At 39.5% G+C, this 16,459-nt stretch overlaps 1 protein-coding gene across 1 annotated transcript in view; it reads right to left on the bottom strand.

Annotated features, from left to right (window-relative positions):
- The window catches only part of LOC128644645 (N-alpha-acetyltransferase 25, NatB auxiliary subunit-like), a gene marked incomplete at its 5' end in the record, with an annotated part of 47,973 nt that overhangs the window by 14,198 nt on the left and 17,316 nt on the right, over positions 1-16,459 (bottom strand). Inside the window, one exon of the mRNA XM_053697172.1 lies at positions 8,034-8,133. Coding sequence (XP_053553147.1) covers positions 8,034-8,133 — 100 coding nt within the window. The remainder of the gene's footprint in view (positions 1-8,033; positions 8,134-16,459) is intronic.

The raw sequence follows: 16,459 nt of genomic DNA, 5'->3' as shown, positions 1-16,459 counted from the left end.
TCACCCACAGAATGAAGCTCTCCGTCCTCATGCTCTGCAAGCTGTGACGCAGTATCAGACATGGCCCTAGTATTATCAGCGCACTCTGTTCTCACCCCAGAGTGATCACGCTTGCCTCTTAGTTCTGGTAATTTAGCCAAAACTTCAGTCATAACAGTAGCCATATCTTGTAATGTTATCTGTAATGGCCGCCCAGATGTACTGGGCGCCACAATATCACGCACCTCCCGGGCGGGAGATGCAGGTACTGACACGTGAGGTGAGTTAGTCGGCATAACTCTCCCCTCGCTGTTTGGTGAAATTTGTTCAATTTGTACAGATTGGCTTTTATTTAAAGTAGCATCAATACAGTTAGTACATAAATTTCTATTGGGCTCCACCTTGGCATTGGAACAAATGACACAGGTATCTTCCTCTGAATCAGACATGTTTAACACACTCGCAATTAAACTTGCAACTTGGCTACAGTCTTATTTAACAAAAAACGTACTGTGCCTCAAAGAAGCACTAAACGATTAAATGACAGTTGAAATAACGAACTGAAAAAACAGTTATAGCATCAATCCTTCCCATTAGCAAAGCAAAATCAATTAAATCTGAAAGCATAAAAAAAATTACTGAGTAACGTTTTTTATCACAGTCAATATATAAGTCTCACAGCTCTGCTGAGAGAATCTACCTCCCTCAAAAGAAGTTTTGAAGACCCCTGAGTTCTGTAGAGATGAACCGGATCATGCAGGAAATACAATGAGTAACTGACTGGAAATTTTTGATGCGTAGCAAAGAGCGCCAAAAAAAAACGGCCCCTCCCCCTCACACACAGCAGTGAGAGAGAAACGAAACTGTCACAATTAGAATAAGCAACTGCCAAGTGGAAAAATAGTGCCCAAACATTTATTCACTCAGTACCTCAGTAAATGCAAACGATTCTACATTCCAGCAAAAACGTTTAACATAATTAATACCTATTAAAGGTTTAATGTACTTTTTACAGAGTAATTCCAGTGAGTAAAGTATACATACATGACATATTATCGGTATGGCAGGATTTTCTCATCAATTCCATTGTCAGAAAATAAAAACTGCTACATACCTCTATGCAGATTCATCTGCCCGCTGTCCCCTGATCTGAAGCTTTACCTCTCCTCAGACGGCCGAGAACAGCAATATGATCTTAACGACTCCGGCTAAAATCATAGTAAAACTCTGGTAGATTCTTCTTCAAACTCTGCCAGAGAGGCAATAACACACTCCGGTGCCATTGTAAAATAACAAACTTTTGATTGAAGTCATAAAAACTAATAATAATCACCATAGTCCTCTTACACATCCTATCTAGTCGTTGGGTGCAAGAGAATGACTGGGAGTGACGTAGAGGGGAGGAGCTATATGCAGCTCTGCTGGGTGAATCCTCTTGCATTTCCTGTTGGGGAGGAGTTATATCCCAGAAGTAATGATGACCCGTGGACTGATCACACATAACAGAAGAAATAAACTTTACAAAAACACTTAAAAGCGCTAACTACAATAAAGGAAAAGAAAAAATTATGACAAAAATTTGAGTCTAAAGTAAAACATTTTATTTTATAAAACAGCAGAATATAAAAGTTTGTTACAGAAAGCGCACTAGGGCGTAATTCACATCAAACAATTTAAGGTGTCTTAACTGTCTTACAGCTTTAGGCAGAATGTTGATACAACCTGAATGCAATATATAATCTTGTAACCATTTAGTGAAGGGGCGTGACCCAGAAACGCGTTGTATTAGCAGTGAGCTACGGTTTGACGCTATTATTTAGCTTTTATTCTATTTTAACTGTGTTGATTGTAAACAGCTTTTAACTGAAGTTATATTTAAATTCTCTCTGGGATTGAATACTGCCATACACTCGAACTATATGGTTACAAGATCCTATATTGCATTCAGTTTGTATCAACATTCTGCCTAAAGCTGTAAGACAGATAAGACACCTTAAATTGTTTGGTGTGAATTAGGCCCTAGTGCGTTTTCTGCAACAAACCTATATTCTGTTTTATAAAATAAAATGGTTTTACTTAAGACTCAAATTTTTATGCCATATTAATTTTTTATTTTCCTTGATTCTAATTAGCGCCAAGTGTTTTTGTAATTTTGTCATTTGTCTTTATAACAGCTGCTTATCACAAATTACCAACAACAATGCTTATACCAAAATACCAACACGTATATATTTGTATCTTATAACGAGTGGCGCTCTCATATATTCACACAAAATTAAACTTTCATGATTCAGATAGGGCATGTGATTTTAAACAACTTTCCAATTTACTTTTCGCATCAAATTTGCTTTGTTCTCTTGGTATTCTTAGTTGAAAGCTAAACTTAGGTAGGCTCCTATGCAAATGTCTAAAACATAGAAACATAGAATTTGATGGTAGATAAGAACCAAAAAGGCCCATCAAGTCTACCCATATTACATGTTACTTTTTTTCCTAGGATAGCCTTATGTATATCCCATGCATTTTTTTTTATTTTTAAATCAAAGTTTTTTATTAAGGTATTTGGCAATACATAACATCGTATAAATCAGCACAGTAACATAAGCTGCCTATGGAGTAGAAAAGAAAAAAAAAGAAGAGCTACAAAACAATAACCCCCTCGTAACTAATATGTCTAATTACATGTATAATACTGCAGAGGGTTGTAATATGACAAGCCCAAAATTCAATTATGTCTTACATATTATCTATTCCAACTATTTTCATGATACCATAGATTTTCTTTTATATTTTGAGATAACTGTGGTACCTCTTTATTTAGTTAAGCTGTCCCCTAGAATGATATTTACAATTAAAATATTTAGTATAATACCATATAATGAGAGAGGAGAGGTACATTTTTAAAACAAGAAGAAGGCTATAATGTAATATAATGTAACACCTCCCAACCTAAACCGGGTCACTTTTGTACCCTGTTAATAAAACCTTAAACTGGGGAGGGTCTCAACTAATATACATGGTCTCTCTTGGACCCAAACAATGTTTGTATAATTATTAAGATTAACTAATGATGCTACATAAAAATAATGAATCATTTCTTTTCAAATATGTGAGGAGGAACTACTAAAATACACAGATGACGTTGGGAGTTTTACTCCGTTTCTATATGCCTAGGTGGTAACCTATTTGGTAAATTTAAAATGACCATACCTTGTACAGGAATAATTGGGAACAGGCCAGCTCCAACTAGGGTAAAATACAAGTAAGCAGAACTAATAAACCCTGTGGCAGGATATCATACAAAGTGGGGGTTAGTCTATTATATATCACCAGAGACCAGTAACTGCAGTCTGTCTCTGTGACCCCCATGATCAATAATAACACCCCTTCAGCATACTAGGTAAGATCTGCATGTCACATTAATGCCAATCCAAACCTCATTTCTAGCGTCACTCATTGCTTGCACCATGTTAACACTAACTATTTGTGGCACATCACCATATGAGAGTTTATTAGAGAGCTGTCATATACACAAAATTATTTTAGGCACCCTATATCAAATATGCAGTATATAGTAGGCAAACCTGAAATATTATTATATAAGATGCAATAGTGTCCCCGCAACTCTTTCTAATCTGATTGACACTGACTCTGTGTCTGGCTAATTATACATCTTTAGCTATATATATATTCCAAATAGAACGACTATAGAGGCTTAGTATACTTGATATAGGAGCTGTGTAGTTCTTAGATCCTAGAGGCAGACTACCTACTTCCATAGGCCATGAAATGCAACCTGGTTCAGCACTTACACATAAAAGTACATGTTCTGTAGCGAAGGAAAATCTATAAACATTATTAAAGGCGAACCCAGTCCCATACACGATATTGCCCCTTGCTTGCAGCTTGTAAACACTAAATATAAGATTACATATAGGATAGCAAGTGACTCAGCTATTTGTATAGTTAAAGGGACCAATATTAAAAATTACCCAGTACTTACATACGACAATTGCCATACATAGAGTTGTGTGAAGGGAATAAAAAGTAATATGACTATGTATGAAGCTAAAGGGAACTATATATCTGAAAGCATAAATCACATTATAGTATCCACAAGTCCCAAATATCTAGAAGCCTGATGCAGGAATGGGAGAGCATGGCCTCAGCTGCACAACGTCCAGCGTTATCCAACACCCACTCTGATGTAGCAACTAAGGGGTAAATAGAGCAACGATCGGAGCATTGTACACCCAGAGGTATAAGCACCGGCAAGTAACGTAGCTGACCAAAACCGCATCTGCTTTCTCAGCAGTATCCCCACACTATCGCTCCACTGCACACTGCTGGCCAATATTTTCAGCGCTTCGGAATGCCTAGTAATCACTGAAAGACTCCTTTCTTGCAAAGTGGTGACGTCCTCATTACCCCCGCAGGGACCGGCCGCATCCCCTCCCAGGGGAGCCGAGAATAGCAATGAGCAGTCTGTATGTACTTTCTTAGGCATGGGGCCTTTCAGAGCCTGAAGTTGAGGCGTTAGGCTAGTGCTGTGCAACACAGCATGTGGTGTCGTACTCAGGCGTGGGTCTGTAGATTTATCAGTCCATTCAGCTACCACGTTCACCAAAGTGTATCCTTGTGTCTTAGATGGTAAACTCACAGCTCGTGACGCTTGACAAATAGCTCTCAGATCCATAAACCTACAATCTATTAGTCAGTCTAAAGCTTCTAGTTTAGTTAGCATTGTAACACGGAAGTCCTCCATATTGACAACTTTATGTATTGTTCTGGTTAATATAGCAAATATTAGCAGATGAATACTGCTCTACTCGAGTAATTTGTGTACCCGAGGGGGGGTGATGTTTGCGTGTGATGGAGACACTGCCTACCTTCCAGGTCCTTTCCGTATGAACCCAGCATAAGATATCCTGTATATTAAATTATCTATCAGCTCCTTTTCTACTCCAGTGTGAACCTGTTAATTTCCAATGTAAAAAGTCAAATTTGAAAGGAGAAATTCAATATATATTCAGATGAACTTGAGGAGCTCCATGAAATTGCTGCTGATCATGGCCACCATCCAGCCACGCCCCCATCCCAGGCATTTTTTAATTATTTTACAGTCTTTGTGTTTACCACCTCAGATGGAAGTTTATTCCATGAATCCACCTGTAGAAATTCCATGAATTTCTGTAAAAAAAAAAAATGCTTCCTCAAATTTCTCCTGAATCGGCTACCCTCTAACTTTAGATTGTGACCCCTTGTTTTGGCATTTATTTATTTTTGGAAAATGCTTTCAGCTTCTACTTTGTTAAGTTCCTTCATATATTTGAAGGTTTCTATTATGTCACCTCTTTCCCTTCTATCCTCTAAACTATACATATTTAGGTCATGGAGTCTTTCTTTGTACGTTTTATATTTTAGACCATGTACCATTTTAGTAGCCCTCTTTTGGACAGCTTCTAGTTTATTTATATCTTTCTGAAGATATGGTCTCCAGAACTGTACACAGTATTCCAGATTTGGCCTAACTAATGATCTGTAAAGTGGCATAAGAACTTTGCTATTTCTGCTACTAATACCTCTCCCAATGCAACCAAGTATTCGACTGGCCTTACTGGCTGCACTACTGCATTGTGTACCAAATTTTAAATCATCTGAAATAATAATTCCCAAGTCCCTTTCTTCTTTAGTTACAGTTAGTAATGTACCATTGAGACTACAATTGGCCTTTGGGTTTTTGGATCCTATTTGCATAATTTTGCTCTTGGTAATATTCAATTTCAGATCCCATTTATTTGACCAGTCCTCTAGTTTTTTTTTAGTTTTTTTTTTTTTTAATATCACTGTTTATTTGATCAACCCCTCCTGGAACATCAACTCCATTACAAATGTTTGTATCATCAGCAAACAAGCAAACCTTCCCCTTAAGCCCACTTCCAATATCACATGTTATACAAAACAGGCCCAAGAACTGAGCCAGCATTCTACCCACTTAACTTATTTACTTTTTTTTTGATAAAGCCCTTGAAACCTCTTCCTCTGTAAAAAGAAAAGCACTACTCACATTATCATTTACAGTAACATCCTTTAAAGGGACATTAAACCAAATTTTTTTCTTTCACGATTCAGATAGAGAATACCATTTTAAACCACTAATTTATTTCTATTATCTAATTTGCTTCATTTTCTTGATATTCCATCCTGAAAAGCATACCTAGATAGGCTCAGTAGCTTCTGATTGGTGGCTGCACATAGATGTCTCATGTGCATTGTTATTTCTATAACAAAGGATATCTAAAGAATGAAGCAAATTAGATAAAAAGTAAATTTGAATATTTGTTAAAATTTTATTCTCTGTCTGAATCATGAAAGAAAATGTTTGGGTTTAATGTCCCTTTAATATAATCTCACTATCTTTACCATCTGTTGTAAAGACTGAACAAAAGCAATAATTTAAACAGTTTGCTATTTGTTGATCATCTTCCACTACTCTATCATCATTCTTAAATCTTACTAACCCTCTGTTAGTTTTTCTCTTTTCACTGATATATCTAAAGAAGGTTTTGTCACTGTTTTTTACAGATTGTGCCATTTTCTCTTCTGCATCAGCATTAGCCTGCATCAGCTTAAAAGGGACAGTCTAGTCCAAAACAAACTTTCATTATTCAGATAGGGCATGTAATTTTAAACAATTTTCAAATTTACATCTATCACCAATTTTGCTTTGTTCTTTTGGTATTCTTAGTTGAAAGCTAAACCTAGGAGGTTCATATGCTAATTTCTAAGCCCTTGAAGGCCGCATCTCATCTCAGGGCATTTTGACAGCTTTTCACCACTAGAGGGTGTTAGTTCATCTGTTTCATATAGATAACACTGTGCTAACGCATGTGGCGTTTCTAGGAGCCAGCACTGATTGGCTAAAATACAAGTCTGACTAAAGAACCGATGCTTAGATACAAGATAATCACAGAGGTAAAAGAAAAGTGTATTAATATAACTGTGTTGGTTACGCAAAACTGGGGAATGGGTAATAAAGGGATTATCTATCTTTTAAAACAGATATTCTGGTGTAGACTGTCCCTTTAAGCTCTTAAGCCTCTTATCTGAATGCATTTGACAGTTTTTCACAGCTAGAGGGCATTAGATCATGTAAGCCATATAGATAACATTGTGCTCACGCCCGTGGAGTTACTTATGAGGGGGCACTGATTGGCTAAAATGCAAGTCTGTCAAAAGAAGTGAAATAATGGGGCAGTCTGCAGAGGCTTAGATACAAGGTAATCACAGAGGTAAAAAGTGTATTAATATAATGGTGTTGGTTATGCAAAACTTGGAAATGGGTAAGAAAGGTTTTATCTATATTTTAACCAATACAAATTCTGATGTAGACTATCCCTTTAAGTCTTGCTGATGCAATGCACACCACTGGCAGCTCTCTGATGGTGTTTGAATCCTCAATAGTATATTGCAAAAATGCTTCCATTTAAAAAATTAGAATGCATCCATGTACATTTCAATTTGACCTTTCTATTCCAATAACAAACACCAAAAAAAGTCTTAAAGGGATAGGAAAGTCAAACTAAACCATCATGATTCAGATAGAGCATGTAATTTTAAGACACTTTTAAATTTACTGCTGTTTTCAAATAAGCTCAATTCTCTTGGTATCCCTTGTTGAAAAAGAATACACACACATATCCTACACTAGTGGGAGCTAGATACTGAGTGGTGCCTGCACACATTTGCATGCCCCTTTGGCATCAAGCTCGTGGGGCACACAACGATTGGAGGAAGCCAGATTTGCCATTGCTCTGCTAAATACAGTAGGAGATGCAGGCGGAGGATCGGCGGTATGTTTACCAAAACGCAATAGTAAATATTTTAAAAAAGAAGCGTCATTGTAAAGTTTACTGAATCAAGGTGCCCCTGTTTTTAAGATTTTTAGATACTGGGCAGTAATTCATTTAACTTTACAATCATTTCAATATGGTCTCATCTATTCTACAAATTGCACATATACATCATTTTGTTGAAACATACAACATACTCACATCTTTCTGGTTGGAGTGGAAAAACCTAAGAGCAGCATTGCAGGCTTGTGATGCTGCTGCATATTGACCCAAGGAACCTGCAAAACGCGTCAGCAGATAACTGGAAAAAAAAAAAAAAAAAAAAAAAGATTTATTGACAATCATTTCTTCCTTATATGTTTTATAGTTTATTGCACATGGGCTAATGGCCCATGATCAAGGAGAATTATATCATGCAAAAGCAGACTAGTCCAAGATTGGTTTCTGAGACAACCCCGACCATGGCAAGGTTCTGGTCGTTTTCTTACCCATGAAAAGTTCTTATCTTGGCAGGAAACATCGGCTACTGACAAACTACTCTTGTGTTAAAGGGACATAAAACCAAAAACGTTTATTTTATGATTCAGATACAGCATACGATTTTAAACTTTCCAATTTAGTTTGGTTAAAAATGTGCTTCATTCTCTAGGTGTACTTTGCTAAATGAGCAGCAATACATTACTGGGAGCTAGTTGAACCCAATGGGCTCCACCATTTATCAAAGCTTTAAATAGAAATCCGCTTGTGTTCATGCGTCAAACTATGCATTTTCAAGCCCTCATATTTATAAAAGCTATGTACCCTATTCAAAACATTGTCTTTTCCTTGGTGCTGGTTTCAATTACGATCTGGATTCGCAACAGACCGATTTATCCTATTTTCCACCCGTACAAAGCTAAATCCATTCAAGTTCTCAAAGTTACAATCCGCCTGTATAGCAAGTGTATTCTGCACCTTTCTTGCGAAAACCATACCCACAGTAGTCTGGGAGACTGTCTTAAAGGGATATTCCAGCCAAAATTGGAATCTACATTGACACATTTCAGTTTTGAATATAAGCATTTTTGTAATATTCATGCATTAGCAAAAATGCTGCTAATAAAAGCTATAACTGTTTCAAATGTGTATTTAAGTAATCACCATCATTTTAAACACAGCACTTGCTCAGAGGGCCTAAGGTGCTTGTACCGTCTGGTAATGACTCAATTTGTTAATTGCGGACATGATACAAGCCCTATTGGTGCTCTGAGCAACTGCAGTATTTAAAATGTTAGTGCACTGAGAATATCTAGCTTTGCTTTACGTGCAGAGAAAAATATTAAAACACTAACAGCGGTAAATTTTTACTAGAAGCATTTTTGCCATTACACGTATCTTGCAAACATGTTTCTATTCAAAAATGTGTAATTCATCTATGTGCATTTCAGTTTTGACCATTTAGAGTCGTCCTAGATCAAAAAGTCACATAACTAATGTATGTGTATTCGGCACCAGTTTTCTTTCGATTACCATAGATAGCTATGTATATAAATGGGACCAGAAAAACATAATTTATGCTTACCTGATAAATTCCTTTCTTCTGTTGTGTGATCAGTCCACGGGTCATCATTACTTCTGGGATATAACTCCTCCCCAACAGGAAATGCAAGAGGATTCACCCAGCAGAGCTGCATATAGCTCCTCCCCTCTACGTCACTCCCAGTCATTCGACCAAGAATCAACGAGAAAGGAGAAACCAAGGGTGAAGTGGTGACTGGAGTATAATCTAAAAGATATTTACCTGCCTTAAAACAGGGCGGGCCGTGGACTGATCACACAACAGAAGAAAGGAATTTATCAGGTAAGCATAAATTATGTTTTCTTCTGTTATGTGTGATCAGTCCACGGGTCATCATTACTTCTGGGATACCAATACCAAAGCAAAAGTACACGGATGACGGGAGGGATAGGCAGGCTCATTATACAGAAGGAACCACTGCCTGAAGAACCTTTCTCCCAAAAATAGCCTCCGAAGAAGCAAAAGTGTCAAATTTGTAAAATTTGGAAAAAGTATGAAGCGAAGACCAAGTTGCAGCCTTGCAAATCTGTTCAACAGAGGCCTCATTCTTAAAGGCCCAAGTGGAAGCCACAGCTCTAGTAGAATGAGCTGTAATTCTTTCAGGAGGCTGCTGTCCAGCAGTCTCATAGGCTAAACGAATTATGCTACGAAGCCAGAAGGAGAGAGAGGTAGCCGAAGCCTTATGACCTCTCCTCTGACCAGAGTACACGACAAACAGGGAAGACGTTTGTCGAAAATCCTTAGTTGCCTGCAAGTAGAACTTGAGGGCACGAACTACATCCAGATTGTGTAGAAGACGTTCCTTCTTTGAAGAAGGATTTGGACACAAGGATGGAACAACAATCTCTTGATTGATATTCCTGTTAGTGACTACCTTAGGTAAGAACCCAGGTTTAGTACGCAGAACTACCTTGTCTGAGTGAAAAATCAGATAAGGAGAATCACAATGTAAGGCTGATAACTCAGAGACTCTTCGAGCCGAGGAAATAGCCATTAAAAACAGAACTTTCCAAGATAACAATTTTATATCAATGGAATGAAGGGGTTCAAACGGAACACCCTGTAAAACGTTAAGAACTAAGTTTAAACTCCATGGCGGAGCAACAGTTTTAAACACAGGCTTGATCCTAGCTAAAGCCTGACAAAAGGCCTGGACGTCTGGATTTTCTGACAGACGCCTGTGTAACAAGATGGACAGAGCTGAGATCTGTCCCTTTAATGAGCTAGCCGATAAACCCTTTTCTAAACCTTCTTGTAGAAAGGACAATATCCTAGGAATCCTAACCTTACTCCAGGAGTAACCTTTGGATTCGCACCAGTATAGGTATTTACGCCATATCTTATGGTAAATCCTTCTGGTAACAGGCTTCCTAGCCTGTATCAGGGTATCAATAACCGACTCAGAAAAACCACGTTTTGATAAAATCAAGCGTTCAATTTCCAAGCAGTCAGCTTCAGAGAAGTTAGATTTTGATGTTTGAATGGACCCTGTATCAGAAGGTCCTGTCTTAGAGGTAGAGACCAAGGCGGACAGGATGACATGTCCACTAGATCTGCATACCAAGTCCTGCGTGGCCATGCAGGCGCTATTAGAATCACTGATGCTCTCTCCTGTTTGATTTTGGCAATCAATCGAGGAAGCAGCGGGAAGGGTGGAAACACATAAGCCATCCCGAAGTTCCAAGGTGCTGTTAAAGCATCTATCAGAACCGCTCCCGGATCCCTGGATCTGGACCCGTAGCGAGGAAGTTTGGCGTTCTGGCGAGACGCCATAAGATCTATCTCTGGTTTGCCCCAACGTCGAAGTATTTGGGCAAAGACCTCCGGATGAAGTTCCCACTCCCCCGGATGAAAAGTCTGGCGACTCAAGAAATCCGCCTCCCAGTTCTCCACTCCCGGGATGTGGATTGCTGACAGGTGGCAAGAGTGAGACTCTGCCCAGCGAATTATCTTTGATACTTCCATCATTGCTAGGGAGCTTCTTGTCCCTCCTTGATGGTTGATGTAAGCTACAGTCGTGATGTTGTCCGACTGAAACCTGATGAACCCCCGAGTTTTTAACTGGGGCCAAGCCAGAAGGGCATGGAGAACTGCTCTTAATTCCAGAATGTTTATTGGTAGGAGACTTTCCTCCTGATTCCATTGTCCCTGAGCCTTCAGAGAATTCCAGACAGCGCCCCAACCTAGTAGGCTGGCGTCTGTTGTTACAATTGTCCAGTCCGGCCTGCTGAATGGCATCCCCCTGGACAGATGTGGCCGAGAAAGCCACCATAGAAGAGAGTTTCTGGTCTCTTGATCCAGATTCAGAGTAGGGGACAAGTCTGAGTAATCCCCATTCCACTGACTCAGCATGCACAATTGCAGCGGTCTGAGATGTAGACGTGCAAAGGGTACTATGTCCATTGCTGCTACCATTAAGCCGATCACCTCCATGCATTGAGCTACTGACGGGAGTTGAATGGAATGAAGGACACGGCATGCATTTAGAAGCTTTGTTAATCTGTCTTCTGTCAAATAAATCTTCATTTCTACAGAATCTATAAGAGTCCCCAAGAATGGAACTCTTGTGAGAGGAAAAAGAGAACTCTTCTTTTCGTTCACTTTCCATCCATGCGACCTTAGAAATGCCAGAACTAACTCTGTATGAGACTTGGCAGTTTGAAAGCTTGAAGCTTGTATCAGAATGTCGTCTAGGTACGGAGCTACCGAAATTCCTCGCGGTCTTAGTACCGCCAGAAGGGCACCCAGAACCTTTGTGAAGATTCTTGGAGCCGTAGCCAATCCGAATGGAAGAGCTACAAACTGGTAATGCCTGTCTAAGAAGGCAAACCTTAGATACCGGTAATGATCTTTGTGAATCGGTATGTGAAGGTAAGCATCCTTTAAATCCACTGTGGTCATGTACTGACCCTTTTGGATCATGGGTAAGATTGTCCGAATAGTTTCCATTTTGAACGATGGAACTCTTAGGAATTTGTTTAGGATCTTTAAATCCAAGATTGGCCTGAAAGTTCCCTCTTTTTTGGGAACCACAAACAGGTTTGAGTAAAACCCTTGTCCTTGTTCCGACCGCGGAACCGGATGGATCACTCCCATTAATAACAGATCTTGTACACAGCGTAGAAACGCTTCTTTCTTTATCTGGTTTGTTGACAACCTTGACAGATGAAATCTCCCTCTTGGGGGAGAGAATTTGAAGTCTAGAAGGTATCCCTGAGATATGATCTCTAGCGCCCAGGGATCCTGAACATCTCTTGCCCAAGCCTGGGCGAAGAGAGAGAGTCTGCCCCCCACTAGATCCGGTCCCGGATCGGGGGCCCTCGGTTCATGCTGTCTTTGGGGCAGCAGCAGGTTTCCTGGCCTGCTTGCCCTTGTTCCAGGACTGGTTAGGTTTCCAGCCTTGTCTGTAACGAGCAACAGCTCCTTCCTGTTTTGGTGCAGTGGAAGTTAATGCTGCTCCTGCTTTGAAATTCCGAAAGGGACGAAAATTAGACTGTCTAGCCTTAGCTTTGGCTTTGTCTTGAGGCAGGGCGTGGCCCTTACCTCCTGTAATGTCAGCGATAATTTCTTTCAAACCGGGCCCAAATAAAGTTTGCCCCTTGAAAGGTATATTAAGTAATTTGGACTTAGAAGTTACATCAGCTGACCAGGATTTTAGCCACAGCGCCCTACGTGCCTGAATGGCGAATCCTGAGTTCTTAGCCGTAAGTTTGGTTAAATGTACTACGGCCTCCGAAATGAATGAATTAGCTAGTTTAAGGACTCTAAGCCTGTCCGTAATGTCGTCCAGGGTAGCTGAACTAAGGTTCTCTTCCAGAGACTCAATCCAAAATGCTGCCGCAGCCGTAATCGGCGCGATGCATGCAAGGGGTTGCAATATAAAACCTTGTTGAACAAACATTTTCTTAAGGTAACCCTCTAATTTTTTATCCATTGGATCTGAAAAAGCACAGCTATCCTCCACCGGGATAGTGGTACGCTTAGCTAAAGTAGAAACTGCTCCCTCCACCTTAGGGACCGTTTGCCATAAGTCCCGTGTGGTGGCGTCTATTGGAAACATCTTTCTAAATATTGGAGGGGGTGAGAACGGCACACCGGGTCTATCCCACTCCTTAGTAACAATTTCAGTTAGTCTCTTAGGTATAGGAAAAACGTCAGTACTCGCCGGTACCGCAAAGTATTTATCCAACCTACACAATTTCTCTGGTATTGCAACAGTGTTACAATCATTAAGAGTCGCTAAAACCTCCCCTAGTAATACACGGAGGTTCTCCAATTTAAATTTAAAATTTGAAATATCTGAATCCAATCTGTTTGGATCAGAACCATCACCCACAGAATGAAGCTCTCCGTCCTCATGCTCTGCAAGCTGTGACGCAGTATCAGACATGGCCCTAGTATTATCAGCGCACTCTGTTCTCACCCCAGAGTGATCACGCTTGCCTCTTAGTTCTGGTAATTTAGCCAAAACTTCAGTCATAACAGTAGCCATATCTTGTAATGTTATCTGTAATGGCCGCCCAGATGTACTAGGCGCCATAATATCACGCACCTCCCGGGCGGGAGATGCAGGTACTGACACGTGAGGCGAGTTAGTCGGCATAACTCTCCCCTCGCTGTTTGGTGAAATTTGTTCAATTTGTACAGATTGGCTTTTATTTAAAGTAGCATCAATACAGTTAGTACATAAATTTCTATTGGGCTCCACCTTGGCATTGGAACAAATGACACAGATATCTTCCTCTGAATCAGACATGTTTAACACACTAGCAATAAACTTGCAACTTGGTTACAATCTTATTTAACAAAAACGTACTGTGCCTCAAAGAAGCACTAAACGATTAAATGACAGTTGAAATAATGAACTGAAAGACAGTTATAGCATCAATCCTTAAAAACAACACAACTTTTAGCAAAGGTTTGTTCCCATTAGTAAAGTAACCATAATTAAATTTGAAACATAAAAATTACAGAGCAACGTTTTTAATAACAGTCAATATATAAGTCTCACAGCTCTGCTGAGAGAATCTACCTCCCTCCAAAGAAGTTTGAAGACCCCTGAGTTCTGTTAGAGATGAACCGGATCATGCAGGAAATACAAGAGTAACTGACTGGAAATTTTTGATGCGTAGCAAAGAGCGCCAAAAACGGCCCCTCCCCCTCACACACAGCAGTGAGAGAGAAACGAAACTGTCACAATTAAAACAAGCAACTGCCAAGTGGAAAAATAATGCCCAAATATTTATTCACTCAGTACCTCAGAAAATGTAAACGATTCTACATTCCAGCAAAAACGTTTAACATAATAAATACCTATTAAAAGGTTTAATGTACTTTTAACAGAGTAATTCCGGTGAAATACCATCCCCAGAATACTGAAGTGTAGAGTATACATACATGTCATTATAACGGTATGGCAGGATTTTCTCATCAATTCCATTCAGAAAATAAAAACTGCTACATACCTCAATGCAGATTCATCTGCCCGCTGTCCCCTGATCTGAAGCTTTTACCTCCCTCAGATGGCCGAGAAACAGCAATATGATCTTAACTACTCCGGTTAAAATCATAGTAAAAACTCTGGTAGATTCTTCTTCAAACTCTGCCAGAGAGGTAATAACACGCTCCGGTGCTATTGTAAAATAACAAACTTTTGATTGAAGTTATAAAAACTAAGTATAATCACCATAGTCCTCTCACACATCCTATCTAGTCTTTGGGTGCAAGAGAATGACTGGGAGTGACGTAGAGGGGAGGAGCTATATGCAGCTCTGCTGGGTGAATCCTCTTGCATTTCCTGTTGGGGAGGAGTTATATCCCAGAAGTAATGATGACCCGTGGACTGATCACACATAACAGAAGAAAATAATTCACAAAACCTTTATACCTTTGAGAATGGAAGTATTTACAGTTGCAGCAATCTTACTACTACGAAGGCATCGTAAACAACATCTTGCTCTACAGAAGAGGCAAGAAGTTATTCGTCAGACAGTGCGCAAATATTTTTGCCCCGTTGTGGTCTGGAAACTCCTACAGACTGATTGCAGTGGTTCATACTGTCAAGTCAATCAATCATGATGATTGGACTATTTGAAGCCAGTCACCTTCAGAACAAGTGCTATTCCTGGTTCTCTTAAAGTGTTAGCTGTCCAGCATTTCATGGCAACTGGGTCTTTTCAATCTTTGTCCAGTGTTGTGGTCAGTACAAGTCAACCAACGTTCTCCAGGCACCTACAACGGTTTTAGATGCAATGCACGCTATTTTTATTTTTTTTAAAGTGTCATGTTTGTCTGCCAAAAACCGCAGCATAATGGCAATTAGTAAAATTATAGTTCTTTCCTATGGCATGGAGAGTCTACGATTTCATTCCAATTACTAGTGGGAATTCAACTCCTGGTCAGCAGGAGGAGGCAAAGAGCACCCCAGCAGAGCTGTTAAGTGTCACTTCCTTTACCCATAATCCCCAGTCATTCTCTTTGCCTCTATCACGGGAGGATGTGCGAAGATGGTGTCTGAAGAGATTAATCCTTTTATGGGTAATTTTCCCTGCAAGCAAGGGTTTGGGCTATGCTATTCTGGTTTTCTTAAATTATTAGCTGTCCTGCATTTCATGGCAACCGGGTCTTTTCAATCTTTGTCCAGTGTTGTGGTCAGTACAAGTCAACCAAAGTTCTCCAGGCACCTACAACAGTTTTAGATGCAATGCACACTATTTTTTTTTTTTTAAGTGTCATGTTTGTCTGCCAGAAACTGCAGCATAATGGCAATTAGTAAAATAAATTTTATTTGGTATTGCTTGTGTCACAAATGTGTTAGGGGCAATAAACTGCACAGATATTGCATTGCACCTATCCACATCTAGATTGGCTTCTAATCTAGTTTATCAATCATCGTGTCTTATCGTGCATTGACGCCAATACATCAGACTCTATTTTTGATAAATCTTGAGGTCAGACTGTAATTCGAGGCACTCAAATTGATGTAAAGAGTTTCATACAGGTTCACTTCTACTTTTAATATCTTTAATAAATGGAGCCCAATGGGTGAACCAGTAGCAATAAGCAAATA

The sequence above is a fragment of the Bombina bombina genome, unplaced genomic scaffold (assembly GCF_027579735.1).
Source record: "Bombina bombina isolate aBomBom1 unplaced genomic scaffold, aBomBom1.pri scaffold_1412, whole genome shotgun sequence".
In the NCBI taxonomy this organism is placed as follows: Eukaryota; Metazoa; Chordata; class Amphibia; order Anura; family Bombinatoridae; genus Bombina; species Bombina bombina.
The sequence above is the reverse complement of the archived record's forward strand: the minus strand, read 5'-3'. Positions and strand labels throughout refer to the sequence as shown.